Raw genomic sequence first — 19,210 nt, 5'->3', positions numbered from 1 at the left:
TTCTTACCTCTGCAGACGCACATTTTGAACAGCTCGCTGGTCTCACACGACGTTCTGTTCCATTTGCACAGACAGTGTCTCCTTTCATCTGTTGAAGCTGGAAAAAACACCACCTACTCGGGGGTTAAAATTAACTCTTTGAAAATCCAGCATCTTGATCTGAATCACAAATGGGGCGTCCTCTGATCTGCATGAGAAAAGCAGGCCCCAGGATGATGTGGAAATGAGCTGCTTTAGTGAGGCCTGCCGGCCTGATGAAAGCACGGCCACCTTTCATGTTATGACAAGGACTGACGAGTACTTCACGCTGCGCCCTCTCTTTATCTGCCGGGTCCAGTGCATTCGCCATGCCTGTATTTTTTAGAAAGTAATCGGATCCTGATGAATAAACATTGTCTTTTTTTGGGGTAATGTAGTCGGCCTTTGCTGATGGTGGTGCTAAGATTTCTTTTTTGGAATTCTAGGCGAATGCATGGTGGAATGTTGGCATTAACCTTCTCCTGATGTTCTTCTGTCCTCAGCACCCGACAGTGTCATCTCCTGCTCGACATCTTTAACCCAACGGAGCACGAGCTCACAGTCAGCGCCAAGAACAACCAGGACCTGGTTCTGCACGCCAGCGAGTGCCAGAGGTGAGTGAGACACGGATTACCTGGAATGAAAGAGCATCATGAAAAGGATCTCCAGACCTTCAGTCCAGTCGCTGTACTTAACCACTTCCAGAGGAAAGCATTTAAACATGAATCATTTGAAGATGACCCATAAGAAACGTCTGTAAATTAAGAAATGAAGCTTGACTGAAAAACATGAAATACAAATTTAAATATTAAACTTTTTCTGGAATTTGACTTGAACCAAATCAAAAACATGAGTAATACTTAAAAAGTCATACAAGTTGAGGCAGATTTTTTTACTTTTTCTTTGCGTTACTCAGTATTGTTTTTCCTCTGATTGATATTATTGAAGGAAAAGCAAATCCTTTCTGTTAGTGTTTGGCGGCAAAATCCAGTTTTACTGCACTTTGTTTAATTTTGTAAGTAAGGGTTAAAGGCAGACTAAGTGTGCATTATCAGAAATTAACGCACGCCAAGAAAGCCTCAAGTCGGACAGCCATCATACCGCTTATATCATGGTCACTTACAAAACAAATAAATGTTCATTCAGTTTTTAGTACTTTATTCTTGTTATCTTTTTGGTTTAGATTACTTTTTACACAAAAAGCAGACTATTTGTTGCATTGTGCTGCGCGTTGTCATGGTAACATGACACGCCACTTAGCCGGTTGAGCCGGGACTGACATAGTAAAAGCGATATATAAGCTGATCGCCACGATGGGTTAAATAAAGCATCAGTTCAGAGAGAAAGTTCTCCTCTTACTGCTTGTTTTTGTCCAGATGATGAAGCTAAAGTTTGTTTTAAAGAAGCCAGTGTAGTGACATAGAACATTTAAGCTATGTGACCGGAACTACTTTTTTAGACGTACATTGTGGCTGTGGTATCACTTTTTAATCCACACCCAGCAGCCAATCAGAATGGAGAATTCACTATGGTATAAATCAATTAACTGAGTTACGACTTAAAAAATGCTAAAGCTGATCATTTTTAGAGCATATTCATCATTTACCTCCTTCTTCTTTTGTGTTTTTAGGACTTTATATTGTTTGATGCTAAATTAGCATTTGCATAGTCTCATTATATCCTTAAATAATTTCATAGTGAATGACAATAAGCTGGACGTTTTTAATACGTTTTACATTAAAAAAAGACTAAGAAAGTGAAGCAGAGTTTGTTGAGACGTGTGGCCATTTTCCCCTAATAGGGGAGCGCTCAATGGTTCAGTCCAAGCAGCCGATTACCAGGCAGCTCTCCAAAAAAATCACTCATGCAAAGGAACCGATCCCTTCAGACCTGCTAAATATCATATCTGACAGCAGAAACGGAATGGTAAAGCACTTCGATAAGAGTTTTGATTTACAAAGAAAAAGAAAACCTGACATTTTCAGTGTTTAAAATTCTCCAACAAAACGTCCTCCTTATGTTTAAAATACTTTTGCAGTAAAGAATCACGTGTTGTCACACACGTCATAAAAGTGCACGCCATTTACCAGAGATGGTATTTTCCAGCGTGATAGCAGACAGTGATTGCATGAGTCAGCAAAACATGCCAATTGAAGCAAAATGGCACCAAAAAGAATTTAAAAAACCCCCCAGAAAGACAGAAGATTAATCTGTCATGAGAATATTTGATTCTTTTGTCCCGCCTGTTACTTTCCTTGATCTGAATGATGCATCTCTGTGAAGACGCACTCATCCAGGGCTGTTCTAGGGCAGAAAAACATGTTTAAAAGTTCATCTGGACTGAGTATCTAAAGTTAGACATTCCTCCTCTCCTGTCTGAATTCTGAATCAAACAAGTCAAAGAACAGTTGTTTTCAGAGGTTCCTCAGACGGAGCAGTTTCAGCAGATCAGACACGTTCTGCTCCCTCAAGTTAAGGTTTTCAGGTTGTAAGTTGATGAAAAAAGACATAAACAGTAAAATCAACTGACCCTGACAAACTTTATGAGCAGAAAAACCCTATTTATGCTGCAAATAGGGTTATTTTCTTTATTTGTGGCAGAGGAGGTGGGGCCTGGTGTGTACTTGTGCATCATTTTTGTCTTTTATTTTGCACTTAGAAATCCTGTTATAGTTTAGTACTGAATCGTTTGATTGTGCATATGAACACATGTAACAGAGCTCCTCCGTCTGCTTCTCATCGCTGAAGTTCAGATCCCCTTCCAGAAACACTAAGGTTTAGTCCGCGTAGCTGCAGAGTAAAAAAATACCAAGCATGGCCTTACCTACTCTGTTAATAAAACAAAAGAAAAGTTAGAAAATGTTTCTGTCTACTTTTTAAATAATATAGTAATATTCTCAATAGGAACAAATAAGATTAGGAGGAAGACTTTGTTAATTCTTTAGCTTTGAGAGACAGGGCCTTCACACCTGCAAAGGTCCGTGCTCTGCAGAGTTCTGCCCGTCTTCCGGCTCCTTCCGGCCACCTCCAAAGAGGTAAATTAGGATTCCTGACGGCGTGGACTCAGCTGCAAGTTTGGGTGCAGGCGGGGGTACACAGCTGGTGACTCATACTCCTTTCTCCACAGGGGTGGGATGCTGTTATTTGAGGGGAATTAGGGGGTGGAAAGGCATCTTTTCAGACACAGCCAAACAGCTCAGCTCTCTTAAAATAATCCTCACTCAGGAGAAATGCAACTGCAGCGAATTATCACTGATATCTTCTGGAACAGAACAAGCCGGACTGAGTCAGATCACGTGCACTGATACTTTGCTTAACTGTCAACTCATGTTTCTCCTTATTTGTATTCTTCTTTATCTTTTTTATCTACTGTTGTGTGTTCTGGTGTTTATTGTCATTGCTCCTGGTGGACTGCTCACATTTTAATTGCCCAGAAAAATCTTTGAACCTGTCAATCTTGAATATCTTCAAAAAAACGAAAAAGAGGTTTTCATAACTGAGCATGTAGTATTTTCATATACTAATATCACTGTGTTTGAAAAAATCAAAGCAGAGGAGCTCAATAATGAGCTCAATCAATAATGGCACCTTTTCTATTCACTCTGTGGGCTGGACTGACTTTAAAACCCCAAGCAGTGCAGGACAACAGTCTGAAGACCAGAACGCTTTCAAGGCGACTCCTGCATCATAAGGTGCTGTCATCAGCTCGTCTCTGTAGTTTATGTGGTCATTTTCACACAGTGTTTGGCATCACTGTGTGATCGGAACCTGCAAGAGCGGCAGGGCCGCCTGGTAAGGTGGGAATAGCAGCACAGGTGGTGGGTCTGTCTACACACCTCACCGCAACAAAAAAAACAGACCCTCAACAAGGAATAAAAACACCTTCAAGCTTTTAAGTTCTTTTTTTTTTTTTTTATAAACCTGCATAAAAGATAAACTCTTATTTTTAATAAAGGAGGACCTGAGACCAAAATACCATTTTGTAAAACTGAAATGCATTAAGTTGGTATAACAATTAAATGACTGATGGAATACAATCAATATGAAGCAAAGACATATTTTAGTTTTTCTTTGCATTAATTTTAGTTCAGAGGAAATGATTTTGAGCTTTGACTCTAAACTGTTTGATGTACCTGAAGAATGACTGTAAACAGACTACTGAGAAGGTGTGTTGGGCATCTGGAAGAGACTGAAACTTTGACTGTATAACATAATTGTTTTATAATTTGTTTTGTAATTCCGGTCCGCATGACTGACCCACTTCATGTTTATTGTTCAGAATCCTGAAACGTCTTTGAATCTAGAAACAATCCCAGCGGGGAAGGAAGAAATGTTTTCAGGGCTGCTGGGTTTGACCATTAGACTCACAAAAGCAGTTCAGCACATAAATGAGGAGATGAAGTCAACAACATGAAACATTTTGAGTAAAGTGTCAAATGGGAGGAACGTCAGAACACTGAATTTATTGTATCATCTAATCACATGGCCTCTGTTCTCGTTAGTCTTGTCTCTGTTCTAAACTTGAATGTCTAAAAAAAAACCTCTGTTAATTTTATTATTTATGGTTTCAACCCCTTAAAGAATTATTTAAAGGTTTAAATGCAACATTTGTAGAATTGTTGACTGTGATTGGTGTTGACCTTGACTGGATAAGAGAAGTGACTGAGTGACAACCCCCCCCCCCCCCCAAGCCCAGAGTTCCAAACAGGAAGTTCCTGCTGACTCCTAGAAGCCAGAATCCCGTAGACTTCTGTGGAGAAATAAACAGCTGTTACTCAGTCATTCTTTTGGTCAGAATAATCATTCTGTGCTTTTTTTTTTAACATGTTTTTTTAACATGTCCAGTCCTATTTTTTAATTGCAAGTTATCTAAGTTGACCTGCAAAGACGGCTTCACAAAATGGCTTCACAGGCGAGGATATTGTGGCAACTAAGATTGCACCTAAATCAGCAATTTATACGATCATCAAGAACTTCAAGGACAGAGTTTGAATTCTTGTTAAGAAGGCTTCAGGACGTCCAAGAAAGTCCAGCAAGCGCCAGGATGGTGTCCTGAAGACGATGTGGGAGCAGAGGTCCACCAGTGCAGAGCTGCTCAGGAACGGCAGCAGGCAGGTGTGAACACATCTGCACGCACAGTGAGGCCAAGACTTCTGGAAGATGGCCTTGTGTCAAGAAGGGCAGCAAAGAAGCCACTTCTACCCCCAAAAAAACACCAGGGAAAGATTGATCTTCTGCAGAAAGGATGGTGAATGGACTGCTGAGGACAAAGTCGCATTCTCCAATGAAGCCTCCTTCTGAACGTCAGGAAAAAGGCTTGTCTGGAGAAGAAAAGGTGAGCGCTACCATCAGTCCTGTGTCACGCCAACAGCAAAGCATCCTGAGACCATTCATGTGTGGGGTTGCTTCTCATCCAAGGGAGTGGGCTCACTCACAATTTTGCCCCAAAACACAGAATAAAAAATGGTACCAAAGCATCCTCCAACAGCAAATTTTCCAGCACGATGAAGCGTCGTGTCATAGTGATAACTAAGTGGCTCGGGAACCAAAACGTTGACATTTTGGGTCCGTGGTAGGAAACTTCCCACATCTTAATCCCATTGAGGATTTGTGGTCAATCCTTAAGAGGCGAGTGGACAAATAAAAACCCGCTAATTCTGACAAACTCCAAGAAGTGATTCTGAAAGAATGGGTTGCTATCAGTCAGGATTTGGCCCAGAAGTGGATTGAGAACATGTCCAGTCGGACTGCAGAGGTCCTGAAAAAGAAGGGCCAACACTGCAAATACGGACTTTGCATAAATGTGATTGTCCATAGAAGCCTTTGAAACAAATAAAGTGCTTGTAATTATATTTGAGTACATCACAGAAACTGAAACAAAGTTCTAAAAGCAGTTTAGCAGCAAACTTTGTGAAAACTAAGATTTGTGTCATTCTCAAAACATTTGGCCATGACTGTATAATGCAGAAAAATAGCAACTTAATTGACTTCATTTCATTGGAGCTGGTAGTAAAACAATATATGGACGACATTACACTCTCTTAGACCAGTTCTCTAATAAAGTCAGTGATTAGAATTATTTAAAAAAACTGCTTTCCATTTAAAATGCTGACTGAGATTTTTCTGCTCTCAAACATCTGCTGTATTTTTTCATATAAAAACAGTGCATATATATATATATATATATATAATCTTAAAAGCATACTTGACCCTGTGCTTCCTCTCTGTTTGCACAGCTGTGTGAAGTTGAAGTCTTCTCTATATAATAGGAGAGAGGAAGGTGTGAATGGATGAATGATGAATGCAGCTTTAAAAGCACTTGAAGCGGTCAACAGCACCAAGAAGCTTTTGTGTAAATGCTGCATTTTTATCCAGGAATACATCAATTCTGAGGGGACTAATGTAAGGCTTTTGACATTCATACTGCATTCTGCTGAGACACATGTCGCTTTTTTCACCTCTGCAGTCATTCACAGCCCACTGCAAGTCAAATTTGATCAAAGATTGAAGGAAAAAGCATCAAACTGAAGGTTCGGCTTTTATGATTTTGCCGGATTTTTTTCTTGTGTAATTGTCGAAAGGGAGGTTAAACGGTTACAAACGCAATAGAAACTCTAAATATTCAAACCAAATTACAGCCTGCATTTAACCCAAGCATTTTTTAGAAGTTCAACTCATTTCTGATTCTGAGGCTTGTTTGTTCTTTGCAGCTCTTTTGAATTTAGCCCCTGGTCAGTAAGCAAAGGTACATTTTCAGGTTTTTTTATTTGGAGGTTCACAATGACCACAAACATCACTCAAAACTAGGAAATGCATGGACAAACACATTGTTTAGGCAAATGTATTCATTGTTGTATACCGATGGACATAAAAATAAAGTTCTGAAGGTGATTTTAATTGAGCGAAGAGCTAATGTAATAGCAGGTGGGTGGAAGGTGGGATCCAAATCAAATCAAATCAAACTTTATTTATTTAGCACTGTTACAACACAGGTCACTCAGTTCCGTTTCAGGGGAAATCGCTTTATTATTGCTACACAAACCAGGATGTTCACCCCACCGTCTGCTGAGCCGTGTTGTGCTCCTGACTCTTTCAGCGCTAACATCTCTGATCTGCTCGGGCACAAATGAGATGTCAGTCTCCAGAGGTTTTCTGCAGTCTTTATACAGGAATGTCACAGCAAAGCCTTTCATCTGACAGACCCACAAATGGCTGCTGTTGTTCGTTTTCCCCGACCGCTAACATGGAATCATTTCCGACGGTCTCCTTCATTTCCTTTCACAGCTACATAAGAAAAATGGTGAAAAGGCTTCCATGCATGAAGATGACAAGCAGTCCGAGCAGCTGTTAGAAAGACGTTCACACTGAAATTCCTCCTTTGATTCCTATTGTAATTGGTTTTAGATCAAGGCAGAGTGTGACTGACTTATTTATGCTTCATTTAATGTTACAGGATGAATCATTCTGATGTTTTTAAAGCATTTGATTTAACCACAATTTGGTGGACAGAATGTCTTCACCAAGGACTTAAATTGAGCATTTATCTAGTATTAGACATAGTGATGCAACGTTGACAATACAAATGCTATGATTTCTATGACTTGTTATGAAATATTTATGAACATGAATCAACTAAATATCAGAAGGCATAATATAAGAATACTATAGACAGATTATTGGGGGGGTACTCGGCCAAATAATGATTGCAGCTACCATTTATTTTCCAAAGTGAAGCCTTAGTCACATGCTTGGTTATGGGGGGTTGTTGACCCACACAGGTGCTGTGGGTTTTTGGGTTGTCCGGGCCCATGAAGGGTCATAGAAAGGAGTGGCTGCATCTGAAGAGGAGCTCAGGTGTGTCTTGCAGTTACCTTGACACCTCAAGATGTCCCGATAATGGAAGATACCATTCTCGTGCGTGTGCTAAGAGTATAGTGAGAAGATAAGGATAATGTATAGATATTGTAAGTTACATGTACTTTTGACGCACAAGTGCTGCTATTTTACGGTGTCCTTACGGCACACTGCTTTTACTGGTGGATAAGAGCAGTCCGCAGGTGAAAAATAGGCAAACTTGAATGGGTTACACAGAGATTAGAGAGAAATGTTCATGTCAAGTTTTTCCCCGGAGAAGATACGTCAGACCCGATCCGTCTCAAAACAGCAAGTCCCTCTCTCTTTTTTAAATGAGCAGACTAGAAAATGGTACAGACCCACATAACATGTAATAACACTTTCCTCTTTGCTTAGATTCTGTTTGTCGACATCTTTGATAAAAATTGCTGTCCCTCATTATAAAACGCATCAAAATGCAAACAGAAATGTAAAAGTGTTTAGTTTCGGGTTTATCGTTTCATCCTGAAAATGGGAATGTGGGTTCTGTTCCGCCCACCCTCTACTGCATACAGCACATCAGCTCCGATCTTCTCCCTTTTGTGAAAGTCTTTTATTTGAGTATTGCTATGTATTCAGGCCTGCTTGACCTTTGTGAAATTCAAGTTCACATCCAATGTGGAAATTCTGACAAACAGCAACTCTTTCTGTTTGCTCTTTGACAAAAATAGGAGTTGAGCTGAGACAGTAATTTCCATAACATATCTACTGTTCAAAAATCACAAAAGGTAAAAGCAGTTCATGTTGTTTTTTCTTTAGAGAATAGCTTGAATGTTGTAATGGTATCTAATTCTCAGCTCTGAGCCCATCTGAGCCTTCCTCTGAGCTGTCTGGAGGATAAATGCTGGGATGTCTCCCTCTGTACCCAGAACAATTTCATCACCATCATTGGTTTTGGTAGCAATCATGTTCGATGGTGCCTGATATTATGTCAAATAGTACATCTGCATGTAACGAGCTGCTTTAAAAATGTATCTGTCATGATGTGAGCATTCTTTTAAATGTCACTCTGTTCCTTTGATCTGCTTCTCGATGTCGGCCGGCCGTTTTTCTAATCTGTCTGTTGGTGCTTTAAAACCAGACGGGGCTCTGTCTGTCCCTGAAACAGTCCAGCAGACTCGGTTGACTCTGTGTTTTTTTGAAACATGGTGCTCTCAGGAGAACTAATCATCAAACAGGACAAAACCATCTTAAAAAGTAAAAAAAAGAAACATGCAGATCTGCCTATGTGGGGGCCAAAGCCAGATCAGGTCAAAGGCAGGAAAATAAAAGTACTCTGTCCCCGCCAGTCCTCTTTGGTCTGTGGGAAGTCTGTCTGTGCTCACAATGACGTGAACCACACCAGAGACCAGGACCAAACCTGGATGAGACCTAAATCAGACCAGAAGCAAACCTTTGTCAGAGATGGATTAGACCCAAATCTGGATTTGAGCTGAAATAGACCAAAATGATCCTGGATCAGAGATTGATTAGACCAAAGCCAAACCTGAATCTGACCTAGATCAGATCAGAACCAGACCTTAATTCAAGATGGATTAGACCAGGGGCAAACCTGATAAGATTGAAACCATACCTTGATGAGAGCTGGATTAAGCCAGAGGAAACCTGGATCAGATTAGAACCAAACCTGGAAGAGAGATGGATAAGATCAGAACCAAACCTTAATCCAACATGGACCGGACCAGGACCAAATCTTAATCAGACCAACATTACATCAGAGCAAACCTGGATGGAATTTGGATTAGACCAGAAGCAAACTCTGATCAGATGTTGATTAGACCTGGATCATATCAGAACCAAACCTGGATGATAGCCGAATTAAACCAGAATCAGACCTAGATCCAAATTGGATCAGACCAGGACGAAAACTGGATGAGAACTGGATTGTACCGGGACTGAATCTTTCAGAACGGATGCTTCCAGGTTTGAGTCAGAGCCTGAAGTTTCTTTTTCACATTGTTGTCACATCATTACAGAGTTGCTGTGTGGTGTCTGGCTGGTTGCCGCTGTGCTCCTCCTCCTCCATCAGTGCTGCTGCTGCAGCTCTGTAACAGCTGTACTGAAGCGTGGAGTCACTTCTCACTGCATCAGCCTCTTCAGTTTATTTTTGCCATGTCTCCTCTCCATACTCGCAGCCTTTTGGCTCTTCCCCATTGCAGCTCACAAGGACACACACGCCTCACAGTGTGAGCTTTTCAAACAATGCTTGTTTCCATGGTGACCACCTTTTCCCCCTTCTTGTATTACATTTGTGGCAGCAGAGCACATAATGCAACAGTCCATTATACCATCTCAGCAGTGCCGGAACAATGTAAATATTTTCAGGCAACTTTTTGCCAGTTAACATTTTTTCCCCGTCTTTAAATAAATCCATCCTCTGAAAATAACTGACAGCATGGAGGTGCATCTGCTTCTGTTCTCCTAGAATCGGCTGCTTACTTTGCTTTTTACCTCATGTTTCCTAACTAGTGCAAGATGTTGTTCAACTCTTTTTACATAATTACACCAAAAAAAGAGCAGCAGAAAAAGCACTGAGATCTTTATCTCCAGTCCCCACTTTGGCAGTCAGTTCACAATTTCTTATTAATATTCTGGAAAAGTTCTCCATCTCCAGTCAATCTTATGGATCTATCTCACTCTTAGCGGACTTCATCCGCCTCAGTCTTACATTTAAAAGCTGTGCCATCATTGCCATCACTTACAGTTGCATTGATTTAAATCTAGCTAAGGTCCGACATGAACAAAAACGCATCGCCTTTCAGATTTAATGACAGCACGTACATTAGAGTGTCAACACAGGCATGTTTTGATGCCAGTTGGTGAGCAGTAATTGGATTTAGGAATTCGTTTTGATGCGCCGCAGCAGACCGAAGGCTGCGATAATGGATGGAGAGCGCTGCCTCTGCAGAAGCTGCACACAAAGGGTTACAGAAAGTCAGCCGCAGTCTAAAAATAGACTGTTGCTCTCGCCTGCCTCATTGCAGAGCGCCATAGATCTCCACCCTTAAGCTCTGGCACGTGAGCTAAAAATAACTCATCTTGAAAACATGCATGCACCCCCCTCGGTTGGTGCTTCGCTCTCAGCTTCTCCCTAGTGACACAACTCATCCACTCTCTGTTGAAGAGAGATGCTTTGCAGCTTTTGCAAAATGTTCACTGCAAGTATCTTTCTGTTCTGTGGTTAAATACACAAATTAACAGAGAACTCATTGCTCCTTCAGTGTCACAGACAAACAGGAGAAATCAGGAAAAGATCCCCAAAAATGTTTTCCACAGACAGACTGAACATCACGGATCTGCAAGCTCGTGTAAAACTGCAGCAACACACGGCAAATATTGGAAGCATTTATCAAGCAGTCGCCCTTGCCATCCTCCAGTGTGTTTTCCTTTCCTGTTGGCAGTGTTTGTTTAAATGCGATCCCAGTCTGCACACCTCTGAGGTGCTGAAGCAGAGGGATGGATGATTTGGTGGCGCCGGCAGCTGCAATGATTCACGCATCTGCAGTGATCCAATGAAAGCGGCCCCCTATGCTTTAATGTGATTATCGTGTTCTTTGGTCTGAGGCAACACAGCATTTAATTAGGAAGGGGTCATTTTGCTGTGACCACACCACCCTAAGCTGGTGTTAGTGCTGCCATTAGAAAAGGCTTCACCGTCACAGCTGATTGCAGGATGTTGGTAATTAGCTGCAGGATGTCAGAAGCGGCATCCACTGCTGAGGCGGTGTTTGGGTTTCTGTGATGCTGCTGCCTCACCTGTTGCTCTGAACATGCTGCTCTGCATGTTCTGCACAGAAGAAGACTCCAAGTGTTTCTTTAAGATGACCAGTGATGGCATTTTAAATGACATTTATGTAAAGGCCATATAATGTAACTACGATAAAAATATTATCAAGACAGTAGGACTTCTTGAATCCATCAGCTGAGTCGCCTTCAGAAGTTAAGACTCTTCTTTATGGGTCATATTTTTATGCAGCTACAGTATCAGTCAAACTGTAACTTGTGTTTTGTCATTATCTAACAAAACAATCTTAAATAAAGTAGAAAAATTGCTGATATGTGAAGTCTGCCTCATTGCCTCCACAAGCTTGAGAGGAGGGACTTCAGGCTGGAGCTCATCAGTAGATCTGAGGTTTTGTTTAGTTTATTCACAGGACAGAGTGACGACTGAAAGTTCCCTTCTATAAATGAGAACAAAGTGGATCTCCATGTTTGGTGAAAATTACATGCAGCTTCTTAGCACAGATGGTCATTATCATGCACGGCACAGGAAGAGTCGTGATCTGGGTTTGTTCTACATCTAGACATCTTTCTGTGTCTGAGTCAATATACCTGAAACTTGTCTGTCAGTTTAGTTCAAACTGAGTCAAATACTCTTTTTTTTTTTTTTTTTTTTCTTAAAGCTCTTCTGTATGTCTGAAAGAAAAAGAATGAAGGTTTTGGGATGGTCACAATCAGCTGCTGGATTCCTGACAAGCTGTGGAGAAGTGAATGACTGAGTATCTGAGCAGCCGTGTAGAAAAGGAGTCTAAATCGGTCTCAAAGTAAGAGTGAGAGTTTTTGTCATTCAGGAAACAATTTGAGTCATTTCTGTGGAAGTGGTCCTTCAGATGCTGCATCCTGATGCTGCTGCTGTGTTGTTTTTGTGTAATACCTCTGTGGTCACGAGCAAACTTCCCTGCATTAAAGAGCAGAATATTCTCAGACAAACGAGCGCCTTCGGTGAGGTATTGAATAATTTATTGCAGACTTAACAGAAAACGCAGGGAGAGAGGCCAAACAAATAGAAACGTAGCGTGTTTGCTGTTATTTTTCGACAAACATTTAATTCCGTTTTTAGTCCCGTTAAAGAGAGAATTTGGAAGAGACCCTGTGCCTCCCGCTGATTACCTTTGTGAAGGGGGCTCAGCAGACGCATCCAGCAGCAGTTTGCAGCGATGTTTTGTGGTATTTTTAGATGTAATGTGTCTTTTTGAAGACGCTTGAATGAAACGCAGCGCCCATTTGAAGGCAGGACTTCAGTGGGTGACATAAGCCTCGTGCCACTAATCTTCAAAGGCCAACTGATTTAAGTGTGGCACAGCAGGAGCAGGAGCTTTGCTCTTTGTCTGCTGTAGTTTTTGAAGTCTTAATTGTTATTTAATTTGTGTTGTAGCTTTGTTGCAGAGGCTGGGAAACGATAATTGCCTTTTCGTCCTCCACGTCACTTTGATGTTCATGCGTCTGGACTTCTTCAGAGATTTTCTTCTGGAACGTAATTTGATTTCTGACTCCCAGAGCTGTTAATGGGGCAGATGAGAGAGCTGATCACTGATAAAGTTATGGCTGTACAGCCACTTTGAAATATGCCCTTTCATATTTATCCCTCCCTCCACATTTATTGTGTTCAGAATCCCCCCCCCACCCCCCACCCCAACCCCAGAACTGGTTGGAGAGAAGATGCAGCTTCTAAAATGTAAACTTTATCAACTGAGCCTCCAATTTGTTCATTAATGTGGAAATGTGACCCGATCACATACAAAAATATGTAGCAACAATCTGACCTTTGAGCTTTGAATTAAGGATTCAGAGATCCTGTCTGTAGAACAACACGCTCTCAGAGAAAATATAACCCGTCAGGCTGGCGCCGCGCTCTGAGAGGAGCGCCAAACGCATCAGATAAACAGCATTCAGCAAAAATAACTTTGCTGGAACACGTCTCCTGAGTTGGTGCTCAATAAAGCAGTCTTAGTATCATCTTTAATGCAACACCATGATAATTTACTTTTTTTTAAGGGAATTTCTTTTAGTAAAATCTTTTTATTTTTATCTCTTGTTGTTCCTAACTTAATAATCATTGAAAATCTTTTTTTTGTCCAAACCTTCAGGTATCGTCATTGTTCACTAAACCTAATAGAACCAAACTGTCGTGCCTCTGACCTCCTTATTTAGAATAGAATAGAATAAAACTTTGAGCTCACAAAAGGGAAATTACCTTGTTAGTATAGCTGGATTAAAAAGAGTGGACAGATAATGGTAACAACACTAGACAATAATTCATGTCCAGAATTTATGAGGCCATGAAGGAAAGATCTGTGAATAAAGTCCTTCCTGCAGTGAGGTGTTAAAGTTGGACTAAATGAGCCCCTCAGTGTTGCCCATGTTGGATTCCAGTTTCCTTAACCCTTGTGCTATCCCCTGTGCTATCTGTTCTCCCTACCATGACAAAGGTGGATAAAGGTGGAAAGATTTCATGTGATCCATGGACACCAGTGAAGATCACAAATCATTGAAGAAAAAAGGTTCAGAGCACTGTCTAGTGGGTCTAGATGAACCCACTCCCAATGTCAAAGTGTCTAGGATAGCACAAGGGTTACCATCCTCCACTCACCCTCCACAGTCATAGACTCCAGGGGGCATCCCAGAATGGAGCTGGATCTGTCGATCCTCTTCCTGTTCCTATCCGTGTAGCCACGCCCCCACTCTTTAGAAGAGGGCAGATGCAACAACACATCAGAAAAGTCTATTAAAAAGTCCCGCATACTCTGGCAGATCTCAGTCTCTTTAGCCTCTCCTTTGAGCTTTGGTCCCTTCTCCTGCGGCATCTTGTTGCTGCCAAGTGACAACAGCTGATTGTGTAAAAACGAGAAGCAGGCACGTCACCTCACTAAGAAAAGGTCCATATCCGTCAAAAGCAGCCAACAACAGAATAACAAAAACACTAAAACAAGTAAGCTAGCACGGAGCTATAGTAGGTGGCCATAACACACATTTAGATGTAACATATATGTGTGTAATCCCATGTTTGCCTTTATATTTTCAAACATGTATTCTCCTTTTCTTTTTTCAGGATGGCCATTCAGGTGGACAGATTTGACTTTGAGAGCCTTCCGCAGGCGGGGCAGCAGACGCCTCACCTCAGCAGCCCCAAGCAGCTGGAAGAGGAGCGGCAGCTCGCGCACGGCTGCCAGATCAGCAGCAAGCTGGGCATCTGCTGGAGCATCATATCCTTTGCTTCTTGTTGTAACACAGTACAGAGACGCAGTGCAGGTTGATAAGTCTCAGAGAAATAATGAGATCATCCCAGGCACCTGTTGAGTAATGTGTGCCTGACCTCCGTCAGAGCAGTGGAGCAGCACATCAGCACATCTGGATGGTTTGTGAGGAGGCCTTGTGGTCAGCAGGGAACTTGTTTTCCTGAACTGGCAGATGGAAAACCAGCTGGCAGAGTCACAGTGAAGGGAAGCCCTGCTGTGTGTCTGTGGGTGTAACGTTTCAGATGCTCACTTGTGTCACTTCAGTGCTGCATTTCCCTCCCGGACTCTTTCTGGATTTTCCACCATAATTCTGGATTCTTGTCCATCTTATTGCAGCAGTCGTTAGTCATGTGAAGCTGGCGTCCAGCATATGATAAGATGTGCTGCTGGTTTACACGTTTGAGGCTCCTCCCACTTTGAGCTGGCTTCTCATTTGCCAAAAATGATGGTTTAGTCTCCGGCTTCGGTTCATCATTCACCAAACTGTTGATCAGCTTAAATAAATCCCCCAGAACCAGATTCAGTCCTAACAGTTGGAGCAACTGAGCTCAGTCTGACTGGAAATGTCCCACTAAAATAAGATCATGGCATTAAATGTTATGGAAACTCAGAACACCCACCCATCTTCTAAACCAGGGGGGTCCAAACTTTTTGCAAAGAGGGTAAAATTTGGTCTGAAAATGTTTGAGGGTCAACTATTCGGCCTAACATTCTTTGAACCATTTAAATAATGTTAAATGCAAACAAACAATTGAATAAACATCTAAATAAGTTTTTACCAAGATTGCTGTCAATGTATCATTTTTCCTCCCCGTTTATTCTCAGTTAGCTTGCTGTAGTTAGCATGTGTTGTCTGCAGTCCCTCTTGATACTAAAGTCCTTGAAAACAGCCAGAATCTCTTGAGATATTAGGCAGACACAGTTGTTCCATGTTTCACTGAAAAATGCTGCCAATTTGCTTTTTTTCTGGAAGAGATGGCCTCACTGTCAGCTTTTCTTTTTATTAACACTAGATATTTTAGAAATGAGCTAGAAGTGTCAGAATGGTCCTATGACGGTGTTGCCACAGGTTTACAACGGCTTAAAATTTGATCTAGACAATTGCAATCACACAATTTTTAAGGAAATGTTTGGACTGCATTTTATTCATTTTATGACAGGAGCTTTCAGACCAGAGGAAATTTGAACGCATTTGGCCCACGGGCCGGACTTTGGACATGCCTGTTCTACCCGCTCTTTGTAACCAGTTGGACTTGCTGTTGGAGCCACTGGATTCTACCAGGAACTCCTGTCCATTGCAGACCATAAGCTCAGACCAAACTCAGTGAAGTAATTTTAAGATCAAAGATGAAAGGAATGTGGAAATGAATTACTTACTCTGGAAGCTGGGTGACTAAGACAAACATCCTGATTGGTAGACAAGATCAGAGTGTGAACAAACTGCAGTAAAGCAGAATTGGACTGAGTGACCCCCTCCCCCCATAGTGTTCCAAACAGGAAGTACTCGCCGGCTCCAAGAAGCCAGAATCCCATAGACTTTTATAGAGAAATAAACAGCTGTTACTCAGTCATTCTATTGGTCAGAAGAACCATTTTTGTTCGTTTTTTAACATGTTTTTTGTTTTTACATCTTTTTGATTGTCCCAATTTTTTTCCCCAATTTCTTTTTGCAAGATATTCAAAGTAAAAACTGACCAATCAGATGCCTTAATAAAAGTAGGTGGTCTCATGTGGAACATCCGAAATGTCCTAATGACAGATATTGTGTAGTCTGCTTTTATTGGAAGGGGTGTGGAACTCTAACAATTTCACTCCTGATTGGTGTGAGTGGTTGCCATAGAAACCTTGACTCAGACAGACTTTGACCAATCACTGTTTACCAACATCGTATGGTTTCAATATTGCAGCGTCCATTTGGTGAAAAAATGGCGACTGAACTGACTTCATTTGGTTAAAGCTGGAAGTAAAGCATTTTCTATGGGTGATGTCACACTCGCTCAGTCCAGGTGTCTGATACAGTCAATAACAGAAACTCAGAAACTAAAAGATTTATCTTTTGTTGTATTCAACCCCATGAATCTGCACAATTGAGCCAAAAAATGGTAGTGAATGAATTATTGCAGCAGTCAGAGAAACAATTCTAAACTGCAGGGTTCCTACGGTCATGAAAAACCTTGAAAGGTTTTGGAAATTTAGAATACAGCTTCTAGGTCTTTGAAAAGTTTGTGAAAACTGACATCTTCAATAAAGTTTTGTAAAACACGTGAAATTTTAATCTTTTGGATGCAAAAATACATTAAAAAGGAGAGTTTAAGCTTAAGGAGATTCAAGATTGAGTGCATTACGCTTCCATATGTTACTGCAGTTTCCTCCACATCAACACAAACAACAGATGATATGGCGGCTGCAATTTTAACAGCAAGGCACACAAACTCAGATGTATCAATATGTGTCTTGGTTTGACTTAGCGGCACCAACTAAAATATGTTTGTTTTTAGTTTTGTAAATTCAGTGAAAGTTTATGGAAAAGTTATGGAAAACCATTGCTAAAAAAAAGTGTGCGTTCCCTAAAACTGACTGAATAAAAAGCGAGATTCTACAGGAAATGTACATTTAAAACAGACAGAGCTATATAACTGAACAACTGTTTCATTCCTTTTTTTCCACCTCATTTTTGAGTTTCATGCATGGAGACCAGCAGCCTTCATGCGTCCACAGAAGACCTTCCCACCCAAACATGTAGGCTTCTTCAAAATCTGGTTTGTCCACCCATACAGAAGATGTGGAGATGCAGATTTTTGACCCAAATTCTTGTTACGTTTACTGGCATATGTCAACACTTGAAAGATGAAACTCTGTAGAATAAATGCACCATATCTTCTTTCATGCAATGAAGAACATGCTGATAGCCAAAATCTGTCTTTAAAAAACGGAAGTGTCGGGAGTAACCTCTAGCTGTTCCGCCTGAAAGGACTGGAGGAGGTCCTCTGTTTTTTAATATTAAACAATTGTAAAATCTTCATTCTGAATGTGTTGGGTAAACATGGGATGTCTAAAACCTTGGAATTGGCTCCTGTCATCAAATTCAAGCCTCATCCCATGTTTGCTTGTAGAGGAAAAGACGTAAACGTGCTGACTCAGCTGTCAGAAGACATCATTGTATGTAGTTTGTGCTTTGGGGGAGTGGGGGCTTTTTCTCAGTGGAAAACAAACAAAAGGCAGAGGAGATTTGATTACGGCGCATCATGCTGGAAACCGTTTGCCTGGCCTTGAGCAAAGTACGTCTCCTTGGTTCTTCATGAAACTGCAGCGACGCGACTGCTGCTGTGCTGATCGTGTCCTGGAGTCGTTCCTTCAGAGGGGACGGTTTTAATGTGCTTTACCATCCAGTCAAAGAGAAAAGAAGTCCCTGTGACGAGGTCACAGCCAGCTTCAATACATTACATTCAGAGGTCGACCATGTGCGCTCAGTGCATGGGGAAGCCCCTTCAGGTTCCTGCAGAAGCAGCAGTCCTGGACTCTGATGCTCCGCAGTGCCGGCCACCTCCGAGTCAGCGAAGGCTTCAACTCCTGAGTTCTGCCATGTTGGGGTGTTGAACTAAGACAGCTGCTGTACATCAGTCACTGGTCTCTTCCCGCTTTCCGTGTTCATCTGAGATCATCTACAGCAGAAAGCATGAAGACTTTTCACCCTGATATCATGGGAGTGCAGCACTCACAAACATGCCGGAATAAACGCAGGACCTGCAGCAGCTTGAGGCTGGTGAATGTGCCGCTGGCCCCTACCTGATCCGTTTGGTTTGCTTCTTCTGTGCTAAAATAATCATCGGGGAGGCTCAGTTGAGGTTTGGATTGTTTCTTCCTGCTGCTGGAAGTTTCTAGACCGACACACAGAAAACTGTCCATTTTCCAGCAGACCGCTGGAAATCTATTAAATGTGCAGAACCATAGCTGAGGGTCTTAAAACATTGTTTGATATAAGTGTTGGAGGAACCTCTGGCAAGGCTGTGCTCAAATAAATGGATGTTATTGAAAACCCCTGTCGATGTGACGGCGGGATGCTGGGTGGCATGACATCATCCTGCCAGTGCCGTGGAGCAGCACTCCCACTGAGCCTTAAATTAGAAGCTGGACCTGCTCATAGGTTGAGTGATCAAAGCAGAAGCACCAAGATGCAGGTGCTGGCTGTGACTTGTGATGAGTCAGCGTGAGTCATTGTTTGTGAGCAGTCACAATAAAGTGGTTTCCAGCTCTGTCAGGTTTTCTGAGCATGCTCGCTCCTT

General features: G+C 41.6%; 1 protein-coding gene across 2 annotated transcripts in view; it reads left to right on the top strand.

Moving 5' to 3' along the window:
* trappc9 (trafficking protein particle complex subunit 9) overlaps positions 1 to 19,210 on the top strand; it is a 169,293-nt gene that overhangs the window by 99,083 nt on the left and 51,000 nt on the right. For both annotated transcript variants that reach the window (XM_023960198.2, XM_023960197.2), the window contains 2 exons: positions 522 to 632; positions 14,741 to 14,894. In XM_023960198.2, coding sequence (XP_023815966.1) covers positions 522 to 632; positions 14,741 to 14,894 — 265 coding nt within the window. The remainder of the gene's footprint in view (positions 1 to 521; positions 633 to 14,740; positions 14,895 to 19,210) is intronic.

Source organism: Oryzias latipes, chromosome 11 (assembly GCF_053564925.1).
Source record: "Oryzias latipes strain Hd-rR chromosome 11, Olatipes_Hd-rR_3.1".
NCBI lineage: Eukaryota > Metazoa > Chordata > Actinopteri > Beloniformes > Adrianichthyidae > Oryzias > Oryzias latipes.
Note: the sequence above shows the minus strand (reverse complement) of the source record. Positions and strands in the feature narration are given on the sequence as shown.